The 20,507-nt window shown below is 44.9% G+C and overlaps 2 protein-coding genes across 2 annotated transcripts in view; one reads left to right on the top strand and one right to left on the bottom strand.

Annotated features, from left to right (window-relative positions):
* Window positions 1-16,044, top strand: part of TMEM104 (transmembrane protein 104) — an 88,241-nt gene extending 72,197 nt beyond the window's left edge. The window contains 1 exon segment of the mRNA XM_069076484.1: window positions 13,447-16,044. Coding sequence (XP_068932585.1) covers window positions 13,447-14,207 — 761 coding nt within the window. The 3' untranslated portion in view covers window positions 14,208-16,044.
* NAT9 (N-acetyltransferase 9) overlaps window positions 1-20,507 on the bottom strand; it is a 223,891-nt gene that overhangs the window by 78,399 nt on the left and 124,985 nt on the right. The gene's annotated exons all lie outside the window — the stretch shown is intronic.

Genomic DNA, 20,507 nt, shown 5'->3' with positions numbered 1-20,507 from the left:
GCCAGATTGTAAAGGGCTTAGATACTTTATTTGTCTGGGATAGCTTCAATTCCAGGAGAGTTGTTCGGTTTTTAATTCACTTCTGCAAATGTTTTTTTAAGCCTCTGCCATGTGCAAGAGGGCCGGCCAATGTGCCAAGTACTGGGAATATAAAGATAAATAATATCACAATCCTTCCCCTTAAAGAATATATGGTCCATTAGTGGAAAGCTATATATTCAAGGTAAGTACAATACAGGCTTGGGTGTGATGGAACAAAGAAGGGATCTGGACAGATTACTGTAGGCAAATGTGAATGAAAAAAGAACATTTTCATCTGAGGAATCAGTAAAGTCCATCTAGAGGAACTAGAGACCCAAACTTAGCTTTTAAGGAAGAAAAGGATTTTGGCAGGCAGAGACGAGGAGAAAGTCTTTTGAGGCACTAGAAATGTATAGGGGACACAAACAGGGACAGACTGTAAAATTTACAGTCAGGAAACATGTCAAATTCAAGAATAGTAGTGCATTTGATCAGAAGCATGGAGTACGTGAAGGAGGATAATTTGAAATGCAGCCAGGAAGGTTTGTTGATGTAGAATCCAATCACAGTGCTTACATGGACCAAGTTAAATCTTGGGCACTACCCCAAATTATCACATCATTCTTCCCCACCCTGAAATAATCAATGTGACCAGACCCTCCCACAGAAAATGCAGAAGACACATGGAGCAGATTCTTATTGGCCCACAAACAATTGATAGAATTCTTCTCCCTGTACAGTGAAGACCACCTTCTTCTAAGACCCTAAAGTCCTCAGAATTTATAGCACCACCATGTGTTTTGGCCTTACTCAGAAGGGAAAAGAACTCGAGATTGGTAGCAGGGCAGTTCCTCAACATTCCAATGTGTCTTAACTTTCTTCCCATTGACCTTTTTATGGTTTGCACTTTTTGCTAGGAAGGGAATGTATTTGGGATGCTAGATAAGCCATCACCTTCCCTTCAGAACTGTACTGCCCAGGGGCAGCTAGGTGGTGCAGTGGATAGAGCACAGGCCCTGGAGTCAGGAGGACCTGAGTTCAAATCCAGCCTCAGACACTTTACACTTACTAGCCATGTGACATTGAGCAAGTCACTTAATCCCAATTGCCCTCCAAAAAAGCAAAAAAAGAACTGCATTGCCTGAATAACTCATGGTAAATAGCCTTAAGTACCCTAAATATCTGACATTGTAAATGTGACAGCTGTGATCATAACCTTTCCCTATACTTAGTAGTATTTTTTTGTTTCATTTTTGTTGCTCATGGCTATTATCTCTTAAGGGCATCTTTTTTTTGCCTTTATTATATGTATACAAGAAAATGGGATGAAGCAGGAAAATGCACTTTCTCTTTTATGTCTGTTTTGATTTTATCTTCATCTTAACTCTGTTTTTAATTTATTATCTCTCTGCGATCAGAGACCACATCTTATACCTGCAGTTCCCTAATGCTGTAGGTATTTAATTAAAAGTTAACTGCAAAGTAGCTCTTTATTCAAATTCTCTATATTACATACACATCAGAGCTAATCTCAAGAACTCTCCAACATGACTCGCTGCTCCACTCCATCCTCCATTCAGTCACTAAAGTGATTTTCCTAAAGTACAAGTCCAACCATGTCTTCCTCTCCTAGCCCCCCCCCCCCCATTACCACCACCAATAAACTCCAGTGGCTCCATATCACCTCTAGAATCATATACAAATTCCTCTGTTTAGCATCCAAAGCCCTTCATAACCTATCTCCTCTCACCCCCACCCCCTTTCCATTCTTCTCAGACTTTATTCCCCAACATGTATTCTTTGTTACAGGAGCGCTGGTTTCCTGACTGTTCTACAAATAAGACCCTCCATCTCTCAGCTCCAGGCATTCTCTCTGGTTATTCTCCAGATCTGGAGAATTTAATTCCAATAATTTTCCTTTATTAATTATTTCCTTTTTATCCTATATATAGCAGGTTTGTATAATTTACTTGTGTATAATTCCTGAGGGCAGGGACCATGTTTTGCCTCTTTTTGTGTCCCCAGCACTGAACATGATGCCTAGCGCATAGTAGGCACTTAATTTATGTTTATAGACCTACTGCTCCTCAGCAAAAGTCATTACCATTTCAGCTTTAACTTTTCTCTGGATAACCTTAAATGTGAGCATCTCTGACTCCTGTGCTATTGAAATGTGATATCCATGTCCTAGATTCAAGCCTTTGGGGTACAAATATTTTGATTCTAAGATGCCTTGACTTGCCAGTCTGTGAGATGTATGTAGACTGAGGAAGACAAGCACAAGACAGTGTGTTTAATATGATGTATTGTATCTGTCAAATGATAACTAACAGCTGTGGTGTATTACAGATTGAACTTCTGAACCAGGAACAAATTCAGGTAGTCATATGCCTTTATACAGCCAAAGTAACCCTTTTAAAATTAGGAACACTAGAGCCCCAGGCGGGGCAGAGTGGTACACAGTTGTACTCCCTGCCACTGGGGAAGTCGAGGCTGGTGAATCCCTTGCTCAAGAGTTCTGAGCTACAGCCGGGCTAAAGCCCATCGGGTAGCCACACTAGGTTTGGCACCAATGTGGTGACCCATGGGGAGGGGGGCGGGGCGTGGCGGGGAGTGAGACTGGAGAAAGGGGAAGCACCAGGTTGCCTTAGGAGGGGCAGATTGGCCCAGATTGAAAAACAAGTCAAATCTTCCTTGCTAATCAGAGTGGGATTGAGCCCTTGAGTGGCCACTGTACTTCCAGTCTGGACAAAATAGGGAAACCCAGTCTCAAAAAATCACCTTATCACCAATGCACAATTTTTTCCCAAGACAGTAGTCTTCACTTGCTGCTGTCCGCCCCCAACAAAAGCTAGCTTGTTATCTTCTCAGTGTACTTCATCTCTCCTTATCTGCTCTCCTACCTTGTCCTCTCCCCTACTTGTTGACTTAGCTAACTATGTGGGAAATGGAAAAGGGAGGTAGATACGGCCTCCCTTAAAGACAGCTGACAATACCTGGACTTCTACATTTTCAATCTCCTAGAAGAAGATAAATCTGCTAATTGGCCCTACTACTCTCAGCTGCCATTTCACAATGATTAAAAACTGAGTTAGCCTTGCTAGAATTAGAATGAAGTAGATAGACCTTTGCCTTCTTTTGTACTATTTGCAATATCCTTTAGGGGATAAAGAAGTTGTAAGATGAGAGAAAATGGGCCAGAATCTATGATTTCATATTTTATCTTGATTGCTGCAGAGACATACCTCTTTTATCAAGTGCTACTTTCCTGTGTTACTTTTATAGTTGGAGAGTCTGTCAGATTCCTTGGGGACAAATAATATAGCTACAGGCCAGAGTCCTGGTTCTGAAGAGCTATTTAAAAGAATCTTCTCTTAAGCTTTGGTGGTGGATGGATTGAGCCAGGCTTTTTTCAAAAGTCACAAGGAATAGTGAGCATGGGAAGATAATTTGATTGACTTCAGGCTATCTCGGGTCAGTTTAAATTAAAGTGATAGTGAAGTTATCAGCACAAGCCTAAACTAATCACTTAATATGCACATTGGATTGGGACTAAGAGACCTGTGGTGTCTTTTGGAAAGTTACCCATATTTTCCAAAAGGAAACTTGTTCCCATCCAGAAACAGAATAGTTTTGATCCTGTGAAGGAAATTCCACCTAAGTCCCCACAGACCCTGTGTAAGTCAATGTCCTAGGAAGAATCACTGTCAAAAAGACTCAACAAGAAAGTGTTCCTGTGAAAGTAATTTTCCACTTTCATGCAAGTCTCTGATGGGTTTATAAGATCTGTAAGGCCTGCATGTACCCAGGAAGACATAATGTTGTGAAACAGATTGGATTTATATTAGCAAACACAGATGGGGGACCAAAGAATGGATAGGGCTTTATAGGGCCCTCCCCACTAGTGTCACCTAGCTAAAATTGTAGCCCAGGCTGTCAGAACAGTGTCTGTATATTTCTGTAGAATTTGTGACAATATGATTAGTAGACATTGGTGGCTAAAGTAACACTGATGTAATAACCAGATTCCTCTACTTGGATAGATTAAAAAGGTCTTATCAGAGCCTAGAAATTATTGTTCTTTTCAGGAGCCAGACACTGTGTTTTTCAGAAGTCTAAAAACTGTTCATTTTTAGTATATAAGTGTTTCAGCCAGGGCAGCTCTAGAGCAAAAAGGAGGAAGGAGGAAGAACTAAACAAGCCAGGACTCTCCCACAGTCCATGGGTCAAATCCAGCCTCACCTGTTTCTGTATGCTCCCAGCTAAGAATGGTTTTTACATTTTTAAAGTTTTATTTAAAAAATGTAAAAGCCATTCTTAACTCCTGGGACAGTACAAAAATAGGTGGCTTGGCTGTATCTGGCCCTTGAGCCATAGGAGGTTTCCCTAAATTGATCTCTAATTCACTGAGTTCTGCAGGATGGACCATCTGGTTCAGAATGATGATGAGGGCTACCCTTTTGTCTTGAAGCCTTTTTCCAATGACTCTCACCTTGCTGCTCAGTCCCTCTCCCCACCAACCCCAAGGCAAGGCCCTCCATTTCACCAGGACTACTTTAGATGTGCCTTTCCCATATCACTCCCCTGCCAGTTTAGTGTCTGTATTTTGGGGGTCGTATCCTGGGATTTCTCTAGGGAGCAAATATGAAATAAAAATTCATTCTGTTTTTAAGAGCAAAGGTTGCTTTTGAATTTTCAGTAAGTTCTTTTCTTAGGACGTTACTGTGACATTTCTGCCTTTGTAATATTTCCTCCCTCCCCACTCCCAAACCTGCAGTGGCTGATCTCATTGTCTCAGCTTTATTTTCTGGCCATCTAGCTCATGGAAGTGCATTTATGAGCACAAAAGTAAAGAAATGCAAATATTCCAAGATCTAAGGGAGACACATCTAATAGGAGAAAGAAAGCATAGAATAAAAAGGGAGACACCTTGGGCTAAATTTTCTTTTTTTCCTTCTCCCCATCAAAAGACAGAATTCATCTCAGTGTCTGGAGTGCCTTAGCAACCCAGCTGATGGCAGGCCCACTACCCAACGCTTCATTATCATTAGCCCCTGGCATATTGATTCTCCACTTGGAGAGGAGAGCTCTGTCATCCTGACAGCCACCTTGAGGAATGAGCCTCGGTCTTGGGTGTGTCCAAACTGTAACGTGGCCACATTGGTTTAACATTAACAGCAGCCTAGCATCGGACTTGGAGGTATTCAGCCTTGGCCCCCTCTGGGGCAGGCCAGGTTGGGGCATAGAATTGAACCTTGCCCCACCTTAAATACCTTGAAAAGCTGTCAACAGTCATCCTCTGAGATCAGCAAGCCTGGAGTAGGATTGCTATTCAGTAAATGGTCCTGAGATGGATGATCACAAAGCAGCTAGAATTGTGGAAGGGTTGTGGGAGGCAAATTGCAAATAATAATACCTCAGGTTTATATAGTTTAAGGTGTCTAACACACTTCCATCGTCACTGTGGGGCAGGTTGCACAAGTGTTATTTCTATTTTACAGAGGAGGAAACTGAGACTCGAAGTTAATACCTCCTTGACAGCAGAGTTTCATTGCTGTCTTTCTGTCTTCAGTGTCGTGTGTGTGTGTGTGTGTGTGTGTGTGTGTGTGTGTGTGTGTGTGTGTGTGAAATTGACTTGCCCAAGATCACACAGCTGGTCACTTTCAGAGCTTAAATTTGACCCCAGGTTTCCTGACTCCCATGTCCAAGTGGTCTATCCACCAAGGTTGTCTTCCCTGACTTTGACTTCCCAGAGCTGGGGGACTGTTGCATGGCAACAGCAGAAGCCATACATGTGTCTTGGCATTTTAAGAAATATGACTAAGTATATTCAATACCTTTCAAGTATCCTGGAAACTGAGATAGATGGGAAAGCAGATCAAAGCCTTAGCTTGCTTCCATTCTACTAAGCATAATCATTTTGCTGTTGTCTCCTTCAGATGCCCTGAATTAAGGATAGACAAGGGACACAGCTGCCTAGGAAGCAATACACAATGAGGCTCAAAAAGGGTACTTTTGAGTGTTACTTTTTTTTTTTTAAAGCAGTCAGGGTTAGGTACTTGCTCAAGGTTACACAGCCAGTTATTTCTGGGTGTGGTGCTAAGTATCTGAGCCCGGATTCGATCCCCAGGTCATCCCAACACTGGAGCCGGTGCTCTTACTCGCTGTGCTACCTGGCTTCCCCTGAGTGTTACTTTTAAAAATAGGACCTTTTAATGCCAGAAAATTCCTCTCCCTGTGGCAAGTAGGTATGTATTTTGTGATAAATAACATATATTTTAGTAAAGGCACAGAGTCTCTGCTGGGCAGTTACCCAGGTGGCATGATTTTAAAACCTTGCTTAAGATGCATAAGTGACTCATCTTCATCCCCCAGCAATCCCCAAAGTCCACATTTCTAGGACCTAGAAGAGTCTCATGCTTCCAGAGAAGTTCTGTTCTTTTGGACACTATTCACAACCTCTTTCTTATACTCTTTGTTTCTCAGGTATTGCCAGCTGGCAAACCCCTAGCGTGACTACTTTGAGAACCCATAGCATCACTAGGGCCCATGATCTCTTCCACATTCTAGTCTGCCACAAAGACTACTAAAGCTTGAAGGGACCTGGAGTCTTTCACTTAAAAAAGTGAAGCTCAGTACCCCCAGCCTTTGAGTGCCCTCTATGTCAGAGAAAAGTAACCAGAGGTAGGAGTCAGAGGACAAAGACCTAACTACAGGAACCTGGAGAAAGTGATTATTCATGGTAGATAGGCATGCCTCTCTATCAAACATATTCTGTGAGCCACCATGCTGTAGAGCAGTCTTGGGAAAGACTATAGGCATGTCTAAGCAGTTATAATTATTAAAATTAAAAGTCACCGGTTTTAAAAAAGCAAAATGGCAAAAATCTCCAAGCAGGGCGGCTAGGTGACACAGTGAATAGAGCACCGGCCCTGGAGTCAGGAGGACCTGAGTTCAAATCCAACCTCAGACACTTGACACAATTACTAGCCATGTGACTTTGGGCAAGTTGCTTAACCCCAATTGCCCCCCAAAAAGCAAAACAAAACAAAATATCCAAGTGCCCAAACTTATAACTTCCTGCTGTGTTATAAGAAGGTCATGATAAGAGTTTAATGGGGAAAGAGTAACCAGTTATTGGGAAATCTGGCTCTGGAGCAGTAGCTGAGTGAATTTACTAGGACAAGTCAAGCCTTGGTTTAGCCCTGGCTAATAAAGCTACCTGCTTTGCTTTGGAAGTTTTTTTGGTGAGGTAGGCCACCCTGAGCAAACCTGCAAGAGAAGGGCAGGATCCCAACCCTGAGCATGCCACGTTGTCACTGCTCAGAGGAGGAGGAGGGCTTCTTCTGCTTCTGCTCAAAAATAGATGATACCACCTTGAGAGACAGCTTCCGCTGACATGGAGAGACATAAAGAGTGCTTGCTTCTTCCCATGGGTTTTATCTCTCCAATAGGAACCAAGACATGACATTTACAAGGCCCCTAGATTCCCCCTTGATTTTCTAGTGATTGGCTCCTGGAAAGTGGGGCACAAGCTAGTGACTGAGCTCTGTCAGCCCCCTACTGTCTCTCAGAAGGAGAAGAGAGCCGGAGTTGTCTTCCTTTTTCTTTTTTTACCCAAAAAAAGATCCATATGGTATATACCAGCCTGCAGACATATTTGGCTCTAGGTGTAATGCCTATTCTCCCATTTACCTCCTGTATCAATTTATCCCATCATTAGGGGCGGCCAGGTGGCTCAGCGAGTAAGAGTACCGGCTCCAGTGTTGGGACGACCTGGAGATCGAATCCCGGGCTCAGACACTCAGCACCACACCCAGAAATAACTGGCCGTGTAACCTTGAGCAAGTTACTTAACCCCGATTGCTTAAAAAAAAAAAATTATCCCATCATCAGGCACCTCGAACCCTTAAAGAGGGCAAGTAATTTAAAAAATCTAAAGTGAGTTTCAACCAGAGTAAAACTGTCTGACCCCCCTGCTCATTGGTGCAACTTTCTGCTCATTAATCCAGCTCAGTGAACACAGGGTGGAGAAGAGGAATTGCTCTCCAGCCCCAAAATAAGAATTTTCTCCCCCTTCAGTCACATCTATCTCCAAGGATTGTTATGATGATAAAAGGAGATATTTTAAAGTGCTATTTAAATGCCAGCTTTGGGGACCCTGCCCTTCACAATTCTCCTAGCTGTCCAACCACTCCTCAGTCTCCTTTGCCAATTTTTCATCCAGGTCTTGCCTGCCAATCGTGAGTGTCTTCTGAGGCTCAAGTCTGGGCCCTCTTCTCATTCTGATCTACACTATCTTCTTTGGTGATCTCACCAGCTCCTTAAGACCAATGCAGGTAATTCCCATATCTGAATATCTAAACCCTAGTCTCTCATGTAAGCTTCAGACCCAAATTACCAACTGCCTCTTAGACATCTTGAATGCAATGTTCCCTTGGCGCTTCAAACTCATGTCCAAAACCAAACTCTTTATCCTTTTCCCCAAAACCTCTTCCCAACTTCCCTGTTGCTCCAGGACACTATGATAATTCTGGCAGTCATTCAGGCTCACAACTTTACTGTCTTCCTCACTGTCACTCACCCCACGTGTCAGATCCACGGCCAAGCCTTCACGACATCTCTCCTATACTTCTCCCTCCCCCCCCCCATTTTCTCCACTTGAACACTCACTCCCCTCATTACTTTTGGCCTGGATTTTAAAATATTCTTTTAACTGGTCTCCCTACATTTCAGTCCATCATCTACTCAGCTGCCAAAGTGATTTTTGTGACCACATCCTCCCCTACTCAACAACCTCCAGTGACTCCCACTTACCTCCAGGAGCAAATAGAAATTTTTCTGTTTAGCATTTAAAGTCCTTCATAACCTGGCCCTTTCCCACCTTCCCATTCTTTTTATGACACCCTCCATGAGCTCCACAGTGAAGATGTGTGGGCCTATTCTGCAGCTGTCTGTCTTCTTGTACCTGGGAGGCACCACTTCCTCTCTGCTTCCCTAGCCTCTTTCAGGACTCAGATCCACCTTTGCAGAAGCCTCATGCAGTCTGCCCCTTCCTCTTCCTCTAGAAGAGCACCTTCAATTTGCTCTTTGTGCATCTTGTGTGTGCTCCATGATTTATAGAGTATCTCCTCTATTAAAATGTGAGCCCCCTGAAGACCAGGGACTGCTTTTGCCCTTTTGGGATTTTTTGTAGTCTCAAGCCATATACCTGGCACCTGGGAAACCCTTAAATGCTCATTGACTGGCTGCTGTTCTAGACATGTCCTTTCACTTCTATAAGCCTCATTTTCTTCATCTGTAAAATGGGAATGATATGACTTTGGCTACTGACCTGACAGGGTGGTTAGGAAGAAAGCATTTTGCACACCTGCACATTTTTATGTTTCTACAGACCAGCCATATCAAACTGCCCTTATTTTTCCCTCAATGTCTCATAACTTGACAGTAATTTGACACTAAACATGGAGAGACTTGCAAAACTCAAAGTTCCGAGTGTTTAAAACCAACTCATAGTTTTACAGCCTGCTTTAATAGGGGTCAGGGAGCCCCATTTATCCCCACATCTCCAATTTTTGCCAAAGTCTTTCTAAGCATATACCTACAGGCATATGCTGTGGAGTCCTGTTTTCCTCCTTTGTCCATCCAACCACCTGTGCCATCTGTCCACTCCCACCATCTTCCACATCCTGTGCCCATTATATCACATAAAGACATATGCCAGCTGACCTTTCCCTTTCATTGTGATTACCCCCAACACGCCAAGGACATCATTGGACCAGAACAAGGGTGATTAACTCTTGTCATGGACCCCTTTGGCAGTCTGTTGAAGCCTATGGAGCCCTCCTCATTAACATTTTTAAATGCATAAAATATACATAGTATTATAAAGGAAACCAATTTATAAAATTTTAATAATTTTATTTGACAATAATTATAATTTGATTATGTAAATTAAATGTTTAATTATTAATAATAATTATTTAAATTTTTAAATTAAAATTTGAAAAGCAGAGTTCACAGACCCCAGACCTTGCACTAAAATGTTCATAGTGTGCTTTTTAGGACTAAGTGACTTCTCATAAGGAATTAAGCAAAGGGTTAAATTAGAGACAGCTACATAGGCAGAGAGTCTAGGGGAAGGAAATAGGTCAATTCTTTCCGCTTGACTGAATAGTAACTATAAAGATTTATGTTTTCTTTAGAGAAAGGAGAGAATTACCGGTCTTCTGGAGAGCCAGCAATAAATGGTAGGGGAGAACAGGATTCAAGAGAAAGAAGAGTGGGGGGGGGAGCATGGAGGGGTAGGTGGGTGTGTTTGCCAACAATACAGTGTCTTGCTTCTTCATTTTTCTTTTCTGGCTTTGTCAGTGATAGAGTGAGACTGGAAATTTGGGATGCCTTTGATGAAAAGTAGTAGAGAAATAGGTGCCCATCAATTGGGGAAGATCTAGACAAATTGTGCTACAGGGATGCAGTGGAATAATACTGTGCTGTAAAAAGTGAGGCAAATGGAGGATTCGTAGACCACCTTCTATGAACTGATACATAGAGTGAAGCATGCAGAACCAAGACAGTGTTCTAATACTCAGCAACTACAACAATGTAAACTAAAACAGCAAAATGAAACTGAATGCAGCATAATTATAATGCCCAGGCCTGGGCCCAGGGAGAAAGATGAGAAAATGCACCTCCCTCCCTTTATTGGAACTTTGCAGCATTCTCAGCCTCGAACTGTTGTGTGGTGGCTTTTCTGCTTACATTGTTGTAGTCATTGTGAATATTGTTTTCTGGGCTTTCCTTACTTTAGTCTACATTAGTTCATGTAGGTCTCCATGCTTCCTTGTACTCCAAATCTTATTCATCATTTCTTACAGCACAGAAATTTTCCATCACATTCATATACTCCAGTTTGTTTAGCTACTCCCCAGTTGATGAGTATTTCCTTTGTTCTTTCTTTATTGGAGAAGTGGGGAAGTCTACTTGGTGGATGTGTCGGGTTTGATGAACTGCTTTTTCTTTTTAAACCTTTATTATAAGTGAAGGCTTTATTATAAGGTAGTATGAAAAGACAGGTTATTTATATATATATATATAAATTATACCATGTATATGTGCATATATATAAATGAATGAAATATTTTTAAAAATTCATTTAAAACTGTTTTTAAACAAAATTCAATCTTCAAGTAAAAAAAACAATTTTAATGGAAGTAATAAGGGAAGCTTTCCATGATCCTCTTTGAAAATATTATCTTGGGTATTTTTGGTTGCTGGAGAGAGATAACATGGGCAGAAATGAGAGTATACGGACAGCTGCTGTGAGCCAGGCACATATGCTTCCTTGGGAGTTGGACTCTTCAGTCTTTTCCATGGGAACCTCCTTCATGAGCTCTCTATGGCAGTATGATGAAGATTTGAAGGTATTTCCTGCCCAGTTCTCATGAAAAACCTCTGCATTTATTGAAGACTGTCCGTGTTGGTCATTGATTTAGGAATTGGGGCCCATTCAGGAGGGAAAGTTTGATCTGGTGGGGCAGGAAAGGGGATCATAAGCTGCAGACTTGAGGGTGTACTGCTGTAAAGTGTTTTTATCAGTGCCACTGAGGAGATTTCTTCCAGAGAAGGGTGCTCTGAGGGTTCCAAATGATTTTGACTGCAGATGTCAAAAATCTGTTTAGACAGGAGCATAGGCCAGATCTGAAGGGACCTAATTCTGCTGCTGCAGTGCAAATTCTTAATACCCATGAATCTTAACTATAGCTTCCTCTAGCCGGGGTTGAATTAAGGGATCCAAGATAGGAGTAACTAAATGGAGTCAGCCGACTCTTGGGTGAAGATTGAACCCAGCTTGTCCTAGGAATAGCAGACGTTCCAGGAATCCCTCCCTTAAGCTTCTCGTTTTCCCAGGAGGGTGTGGGAACAAGCCATACTGGCCTTCTGGGCTATTCCTACACTACCCTCTCATCTCTCCCTGTGCCCTTGCCCCAGCCATCCCAGTACCTGGAGCATTCTCTTTGGTATTTGGTAGCAGTCCCTAAAGCCCCAGATCTTTGTGCCGTCAGCTGTTCCTCTCTGTTGTTAGGATAGCCTCCATCATTCTCAGTAAGTCCGCACTCCCTTGTTCTAGCCCCAGGATTGTCCTTTCCCAGCCACATAGTTCTAGGTCAGTTTGAGGCTTGTGCCCTCTGAACTGTTGTGGGCCAGTAGGTGGCGCAGTGAATAAGGTGCTCGACTTGGAGTCAGGAAGACCTAAATTCAGATCTAGCCCTTGTGCTCAGTCAGCTGGGTGACCCTGCACCAATCACTTAACCTCTTTATGCCTCAGTTTCTTCATTTGTAAAGTGGGGGTAATAGTGGCAACTACCTCACAGGGTTGTTGTGAGAATCAAATGATATAACATGGGAAGAATTTTGCAAACCTTGAAGTGCTATGTGAATTCTAGCTTTTATTATTAACTGCAGTATAGTAAACTCTGCCTTCCAGGGACACTGCCTCAGATAAAATCAAGAAACCCAAGACAAGAGAAAGGAGAATATACATCTTGATTTCTGGCAGTTCCTTGTTAGGTCGGCTAAAATACCATGCACTAAGAAAGCTCCTAGAGATAGGTGAGCTTGGTGATCCTCTGCTAAAGGTCAGACAGAAAGCCTGCATCCCCTCCTCAGCTGAATTCCCTGTCACCTACTGTGGTGGGCAGCCTGCTCTCGCCTCTCAGCTCATCCTGTCTCTGTGGCATTGCCATTCTAAAAAAGGAGTGTTATCTTCCCTGCAGGGTCTAGGAACAAGCCATCCTGGCCCTCTTGCTAGTCTCCTGTTCTCACTACTGCTTGGAATCCTTAGTTTCCTTCAACTTCCACCCAAAGCCTTTTCTAGTCCCCACAGCTGTGTGTTACTGCCTCCCCTACGGCATTCCCCCGCCCCCCCCCATTTAGTGTGTTTTGTATACACCTATTTATATGAATGTTGTATGTCCCCACCCACAGCCTGCTAAGTGGGCACTTAAATCCTGGTTGAGGTATTGGTTGAAGCAGAGAGTCTATGCCCCAGGTAGAAGTCATGTGTGAACCCAGGCTGCCACTCCTGACTGAGACCCAGCACTTTGGTAGAGTCTCAACTATGTGAATTTTAATTCCTCATTTACCTTGTTTCTTTCTCTGTCTCCCACATTTGACAGAGTCTGGATGTTGTCTAGGATGTTGTAGAAGAGATTCTTGCTCAGGTGGAAGTGTACAAAATGGCCTCTGAGGTTCTACTCTCTGTGTGTGGGAGTTGGTCCAAGCCAAAGACCCTGCTCTCTTTTCCCATGTCCTCCTGCAGCACGCCCCTGGCAGCATACCCCTGTGCCATGAGAGGTGTGCCATACTCAGAGCTGCACACAGTGGGCATTCAATCGTTACTGACCGATATCTCTCATTTCCCAGCTTTTGCCATCATGATTATCCTGGCATTGATCCGTATTGGACACGGGCAAGGAGAAGGGCATCCACCCATAGCAGACTTCTCTGGAATCCGCAACCTGTTTGGGGTGTGTGTCTACTCCTTCATGTGCCAGCATTCACTGCCATCCCTCATCACGCCCATTGCCTCCAAGAAGCACATCACTCAGCTGGTGCTGCTGGACTACGTGTTGATCCTGGCATTCTACAGCCTCCTTTCCTTCACTGCCATCTTCTGCTTCCACAGTGACAGTCTCATGGACATGTATACCCTCAACTTCACTAGTTGTGATATAGTACGCCTGGTCATCATCCGCTTCTTCCTGGGTCTCTTCCCTGTCTTCACTATTAGCACCAATTTCCCCATCATTGCTGTGACTCTGCGAAACAACTGGAAAACGCTCTTCCACCGGGAGGGAGAGATGTACCCGTGGGTGGTAGACCGAGTTGTGTTCCCTGTCATCACTCTGGTACCTCCCATCCTTGTGGCCTTCTGTACCCATGACCTTGAGTCCCTAGTGGGGATCACAGGAGCCTACGCCGGCAATGGAATTCAGTATGTCATCCCTGCCTTCCTGGTGTACTACAGCCGGAAAGACACCAAGCTTGTTTTTGGCTCTGGTACTGTCAACAAGCACAAATCCCCTTTCCGAAGTACCTTCTGGGTGGGCTTTGTGCTTGTCTGGGCTTTCTCTTGCTTCCTTTTTGTCACAGCCAACATAATCCTCAGTGAGACAAAACTTTAACTGTGGGAACATATCCCAGCACCTGGATCCTTTCTGCAGGATTGCAGAACTTTCCCTGTCCTCCACCTTCATGCCCACTATCCTTCCACCACAGGGCAGACACTGGCATTGCTGGTAATTAAATCTGATAGCTGTTAGAAGGCCCATTACCTTTCTCCACTCCCAAGATCCCACCAGAGACGGACTGCTGAATCCCTGCATGGTATCCTGAGTGGAATTTAGAAACAGTGCTGGCACTGTGACATCTTATTTATACTAGACCCAATGGGTGCCTCCCTACTCACTCACCCCCACCTCGGCTGTGGGGTAACCTAGGTCTTTGTTTTCAGAGATCTGTTACAGAGGCTAACACTCAACCCTAACCTCTCTTATCTGCTTCTCCCTCACCCAGAACATATCTTGCTTCCTGAACTGCTAAGAACCAATATAGTGAAAGCACATGTCACTTTTGCCTTAGCACAATGGGAGGCAAGAAGGGCCTGGAGCCACAAGGATGAGGAGGGATGATTAGCCTCAGGGTCCCTGGGCACCCCTGCTGTGGGTGCTGAGTAGAGACTAGGCCACTAAAATACTGACAGTTCTAGAGTCAGGTCCAGGGCTCCTACCTTGACTGGGGCCTTGGTATTCCCTGGAAGGGAAAATAAAAGGGCCCTTTCATCTTTTCCACATCCCCAGGACTTAAATCTTCTGTTAAGTCTTCCAGGTTAATGAGAAAGGGCAAGAAAGAAAAGGGAATGTCTGAATCTTCACTTTGGAGGCATGCCGAGTGAAGGAGATACTGTACCCTCCTGCAGGCAAGGAGCAAGATAAGCATGGCTTTGGAATGGGCAGTAAGTTGGGACTGCCTGAAGGACAATCATCTCAGACACACTTGGTGCCTTTGGTCACCTTTGGGGTGACTTGACATGTCTGGCAGCTGAAATCACAGCTCTCAGGAAGACAGAATTGGTCCCATGGGGGGCTGAGATTGATTTGATTCACAACAGAGAGAAGTGAGAGACAGCTGCGCAGCCAGTGGCCAGCCACCTGATGCATCCTTTATCCTCTTGCTAACACTAAGAAGCTAGGCCTAGGATAATGGGAGGGAGCCACACGTCCCCTCCACCTACCACAAGAATTCTGTATCATCCCTTTGCTGGAGGCCAAGCTCTTCTGAAACGAGGCCTCACCCAATCCATGATTCCAGTCCCCTTCTCGCTGTTCTTCACCTCTCTACTCACTGCATTCACAACTACTGCTGCCCTGTCATTTTCACATGGACTATAACAAACTTTGTGTCAAATGTGCCTTCTCCAGCATCAGGGCCTGGGTCCCTCCTGCTAAGATACAGTAGGGCCCAGATTATTCTCAAGCTATCCCATGTTCTCTCTATCCCCGTAGTCTGGGGTCAAGAGCTGTCAAATGTAGAAAATGGTGTTCTGTTGGGAGGGAGGAGGCTTCTCTCTAAGGCTGGTCCTGATTCTCTCCTTGCAGCACACCTAATTTCAGTGCCTTGCTCAGCACCTTTTATTGCTCCTCACCTGCATCCCACACATTTCCCTGTCAGGAAAACTCTAGTCCTTGGGGGTAAAGAAGACTCCTGCCAGAGGACTGGGAGCAGAGGGTGAGGAAAGGAGAACTGCCTTAAGCATGAAGACAGGGCCATTGGAAGCGGACATGCTCCTGCGGTGAGGCCTCATGCTGCCTGAGCCCAGGGGAGTGCTTTTGAGAATTAGAGTGTCTTAATTGGACATTATCTTCTTCCAGTCCATCTTCTTGTGTTTTGTCTCATAGCTCATCACCACATGTAATTATTTTTCAGCCAAATGAAAATAAATGCCCCTTCCCCATCTGCTTATATGGTGACTTCCTATGCTGTCTCTGACTGCCACTCAAGAACAGGGTGGGGCAAGGAGGGATCTGTGCCTTCAGTGACAAAAATAATGAGGTGTTGGCCCGACTTGCTGTCTGTGCTGTCCCCAGATCTCCCTAGCTGTTTGCTAAAAACTCGATTAAAACATCTGTACTCACCCTTTTCCAATTATATTCCCTCACAAAAGACAAAGAAAATTAAGCTATCTCACTGTTTTGGGCTCCAGAGATGGTACTGGCAAATTGAGTAACACTGTTAGGCGGGGTCTGATACATTACACTATAGAGGTATTGCACAGCCACTGTGCAGTGTCATCCTGCTTCACCTCAGTGACTCAGACACCAGCATCTCCAGGTGTGGAAGGGGTAGGCAGAGATGTGACAGATGCTGGCACTGGGAAGCTGCCTAACAGTTGTCTGATTCCTTTCCTTTTGCTCTTCCAGAGCAAAAAACTGAAACGTGAGCATCCACCCCATTTCCTATGGTACTGTCCAAAGGAACTCGAGGCTGATCCTTTCCCTATACCCCCCAAGAACCATGGGCTCCTACTGGGATTTTCAGAGGACGCTGTGACTAGTGTTTGGGGACCAGGTGAATTGCCAAAGCAGAGTGAGACTTCACTCTGTAAAAGTGCCCTGTTGTGAATTTGGACCCAACTTCCTGGGACTGCATCAGAAAGTCTCATGCTCCCCTTCATCCCTGGACTAGAGTGATCCTGGCATGAGGGGATTCAGGGATGAGAACAATTATCTCCTCCTGCACTTCGGTGCTCAACCTTATAAGGTATGAGTTCCTTTTTCCAATAATTCCAGGGCTAGAGGGGCAACTTTAGGCTTATTGGATGGGACAGATGGTTGGTAACAGACTAGGATAAGACACTGCTGAGTGACAGAAGGTGGGCAAAGGGCACCTTGCCAGGCCCACAGCCACACAGCTGTTCTCACAGTATGGAAGCCAAGAGCAGCCTTAGCAACAGGCGAAGACCAAAGTCAGAGTGGAATTGAGGACAGAGTTTCTTCTCCCCAACCCCACAAAAACCTCAACATCAGTCAGGAGCTGAAGACAGAGAAAGCATCAGGGTACACAGGGAGAAGGATTTTCCTCTGAAGCATTGCAGAAACAGGCAGAGAAATGTGAGCTCCCAAGGAGAAACCGCTGGGACCACGCTTGCTCCCTTCCCCAGAGCAGCAGCTCAGCCAGGCCTGCCAGGGTCCAGCGCCTTGGACAAGGTTGCCCTTTGGGGACTGATAGACCGATGTTAGGCCATGTCTACAGCCATAGGAAGGAATCCCTGTTGATAGAATGGACAGTGCCTAGGGCCTAGATTCTGACAAAGGTCAGTCTGTGCCCATTATCGCCCAGCTTCCTCAACTCTGCACACAGTAGGACTTTGACTGAAATAATGCTTCTCTGGACACTCCTTGTATGTAGCACACCTATTGTGTGCTAAACACTTTACCAAGAGGTTCCAGCAACCCTGGGGAGTAGGTGCTGTCATTATCCTCATTTTTACAGTTGAGGAAAATGAGGCATACAGAGGTTAGGTGACTTGCCATGGGTCACAGCTTGTAAGTGACTGAGGCTAGATCTGAAGTTGGGTCTTCCCAACTCCAGTACCAATGCTCTGTCTGCTGTACCAGCTGCCCCTATGAACCATGATTTTTCCTTTATAGCTCTAGCTCTTAGCATGGTGCCTCGAATATGAGGACTTAATAAATGCTTGTTGATTGATATCAAATTAATTTCATAGCCCTGGAGCCAGAGATCTCTCCCCAAGACAGCTCCTGATTTACTGAATTATTTAATGTGGCTTAGGGAGGTACAGGAACCCTCGATCCTGCCATCTATTTTTTGCCCCTGTCCCTCTGGCCAACTTCAGATTCTCCTAAGGTCTGAAGCTCCTTTTAGGGTCTCCCTTACTCCCCTGGGGGATATAGGGGAAACCATTGATGCTCCTCTGACATCTGGTGGAAGGCAACTTGGGGATGAGCTTTCCTTAAAAGATCTTTAAAACTGCCATCAGCGTGTATTATATTTATCTACTCGTTAAAATGGCTTCCCTAGAGGGGAAAAACAATGCCATCAGCTCCTAGTTGTCTAAGGTTTATGGGAAGTCCTGACGGGAAGGAAAGATTCAGCCAGCCTCTGCAGGTGGGAACTTATTTTGTGGTGGATTTGATGCTCTGGAACTTCACACTCTCGAAAGAGGCTAGCTTTTCTAGCCTGTCCTCATGACTGTGAGTCCTTGACCTCTGTCTTCTCTTCGAGAGGCCTAGGGAGCCACTGCACCTTTGTAGTGTAATGGAAGGAGTCCTGTGACTGTGTGACCCTGAGACAAACCAGCCCTGAGCCACTTTCCCATATATCAGAGGCCCTATCCCCAGTGACAGAAACCTTCCAGGAGCCAATCACTCAGAGCTTGGTATTGGCTTTTAATTATTTTTTCAGTTACTGTTACTGAACTTGGACAGAGAGTCATAAAGGAGTGATAGAAAGAGCACTCTATTTTCCCTCAATCTCTCTAGCAGCTTTCTACACCCCCCCACCCCCCAGCAATGGAACCTAGAATGAAGGGTCAGAGGTGGTGACAGTGGGCCAATCTCCCATACCCCAGTTTTGGGGGTAGATTTAAAGCACCAAAGAACCTTAGGAATTGTCTAGACCAGCACCTTCATTTTACTAGTGAGAAAAACAGGCCCCAAGAGTAAGTTGACCAAGGTCACCCAGGTAAAATAGCAGAGCCAGAATCTGATCTCATGCCCTGTACCTCCAAATTGAGCCCTCTTTTCAGTAGGGAGAGATTTAAGGACTATGAGGACCTTGGACAAGCACAGGCTCCTCCCTGACTGCTTCCTCCCGTCCCTAAAACCATCCATCCATCACCACAACCAACTCCCGTGCCAGCACCATTTGTCATGTCAGACACCAGAGGCAGGCCGGAGAAGGGGCTGAATAGCCAGAGATTTCTCCCTTGATGCCCAGACCATAACTTTTCAGATTCTTGTTCCCAAATTATTGCCTTAAAATCTTCAGCTCCCGGTTTCTGCCAGTTCCTTTTCCCCAAACCTTCCCAGTCAATACCAACCTCTCTTCTCTTTATGCTCTCCAAACAGCATGGCACAGTTGAAACAATACTGGGCTGGGAGTGAGGAGAACTGGGTTCTTTTCCCAGCACTACATTAAGCAGCTGTATGATGTTGGATAATTCATCACCCCTCCCTGGGCTTTGGTTTCCTCATGCAAAATGAGGAGGTCAGATGTGATATAAAAGTCTTAGACAACTTCAAAAGTCTCTTCCAGAGAGCTATCTAATCTAGCCACAAGCACCACTACCCCACATCCCCAGTGGATGGGGAATCACACTTGTTTCTACTTTTGAGTGGGCAGTTAGAGAAACCAGAAGTGGTCTGAGCCTTTGAAGATATCTTGTCCTCTGACCGGCCCTCAGGCCCTGCTCCCAAGGTCTCTTCGTGCAGATTTCCTAAGCTGTTGACTCTGGAGAAAGGGCATGATGCAATGGAAAGAGGGATGGTTTTGGAGTCGGCAGATCTGGATTCAAATCCCAGCTTTGCCATTTATAGCCTTGGGCCAATCACTTCAGCTCTCCAGGTCTCAGTTTCCTTTTCTGTAAAAAGAAACAGATGACCCTCCAGTTCTAAATCTGTGTTCCTAAATCCATTCTTTGTTTTCCCCCAACCAACCCCTTGTAGAATAAAGTCAGCTCAGCCTAAAGAAATGGGCATAATTTGGTGCTTTTAGGCCAGTTCCCCAATCTGCTTTACTCCCTATAAGATTTAGGTGGAGAGGGGGGTACATGGCCTCTGTGAGAAGGACCTGTGAGGATGGGCAGTGATTTTCTGGCACCCGTAACTCCTACAAAACCTAGGCAACATAGCCCTATACCTGTCTCGTTCTTGCAGCACCAGGATCAGAGGCAGAGGGATGGCCTAGAGGCTGACCATGGGAGAGGCAAGGTAGAGAGAAAAGATGAAGACTATGCAGCGGGCCACTGGAGACATCTTAGAGGAGAGCCTAACCCCTCATTTTCCTAGGCTGTGGCAGCCTATCCTTGGGAAAGCAAAGGAAGCTTTAGGTAAGCAAAGGCAGCTTCCAACCTTTGCTTTTTCTAACTAGCCTCCCTCTTTCCCCCATAACCACAGGCCCTCCCTGGAGAAGGAACCCAAAACCCAAAGCCCCCTGCTCAGGAGCAATTACATGACGTAGCATTGCGCGATATGTACATTACTTGCCACGTTAGAGGCACCATAATGCCGTGGTTCAAGTTCTGGGCTTGGATTCAGGAAGACTAGAAGTCAAGTGCTTTCTTATACACTAACTGTGACCCTGGGAAAATTGCTTACTCTCCCAGGCTGCTGCTGCTGTTTTTGTTTCAATCTCTCAATCTCTCTCTCTCTCTCTCTCTCTCTCTCTCTCTCTCTCTCTCTCTC

Source organism: Petaurus breviceps, unplaced genomic scaffold, assembly GCF_028583685.1.
Source record: "Petaurus breviceps papuanus isolate PSGF00001 unplaced genomic scaffold, PetGlider_PUasm1.0 90925, whole genome shotgun sequence".
NCBI lineage: Eukaryota > Metazoa > Chordata > Mammalia > Diprotodontia > Petauridae > Petaurus > Petaurus breviceps.
Note: the sequence above shows the minus strand (reverse complement) of the source record. Positions and strands in the feature narration are given on the sequence as shown.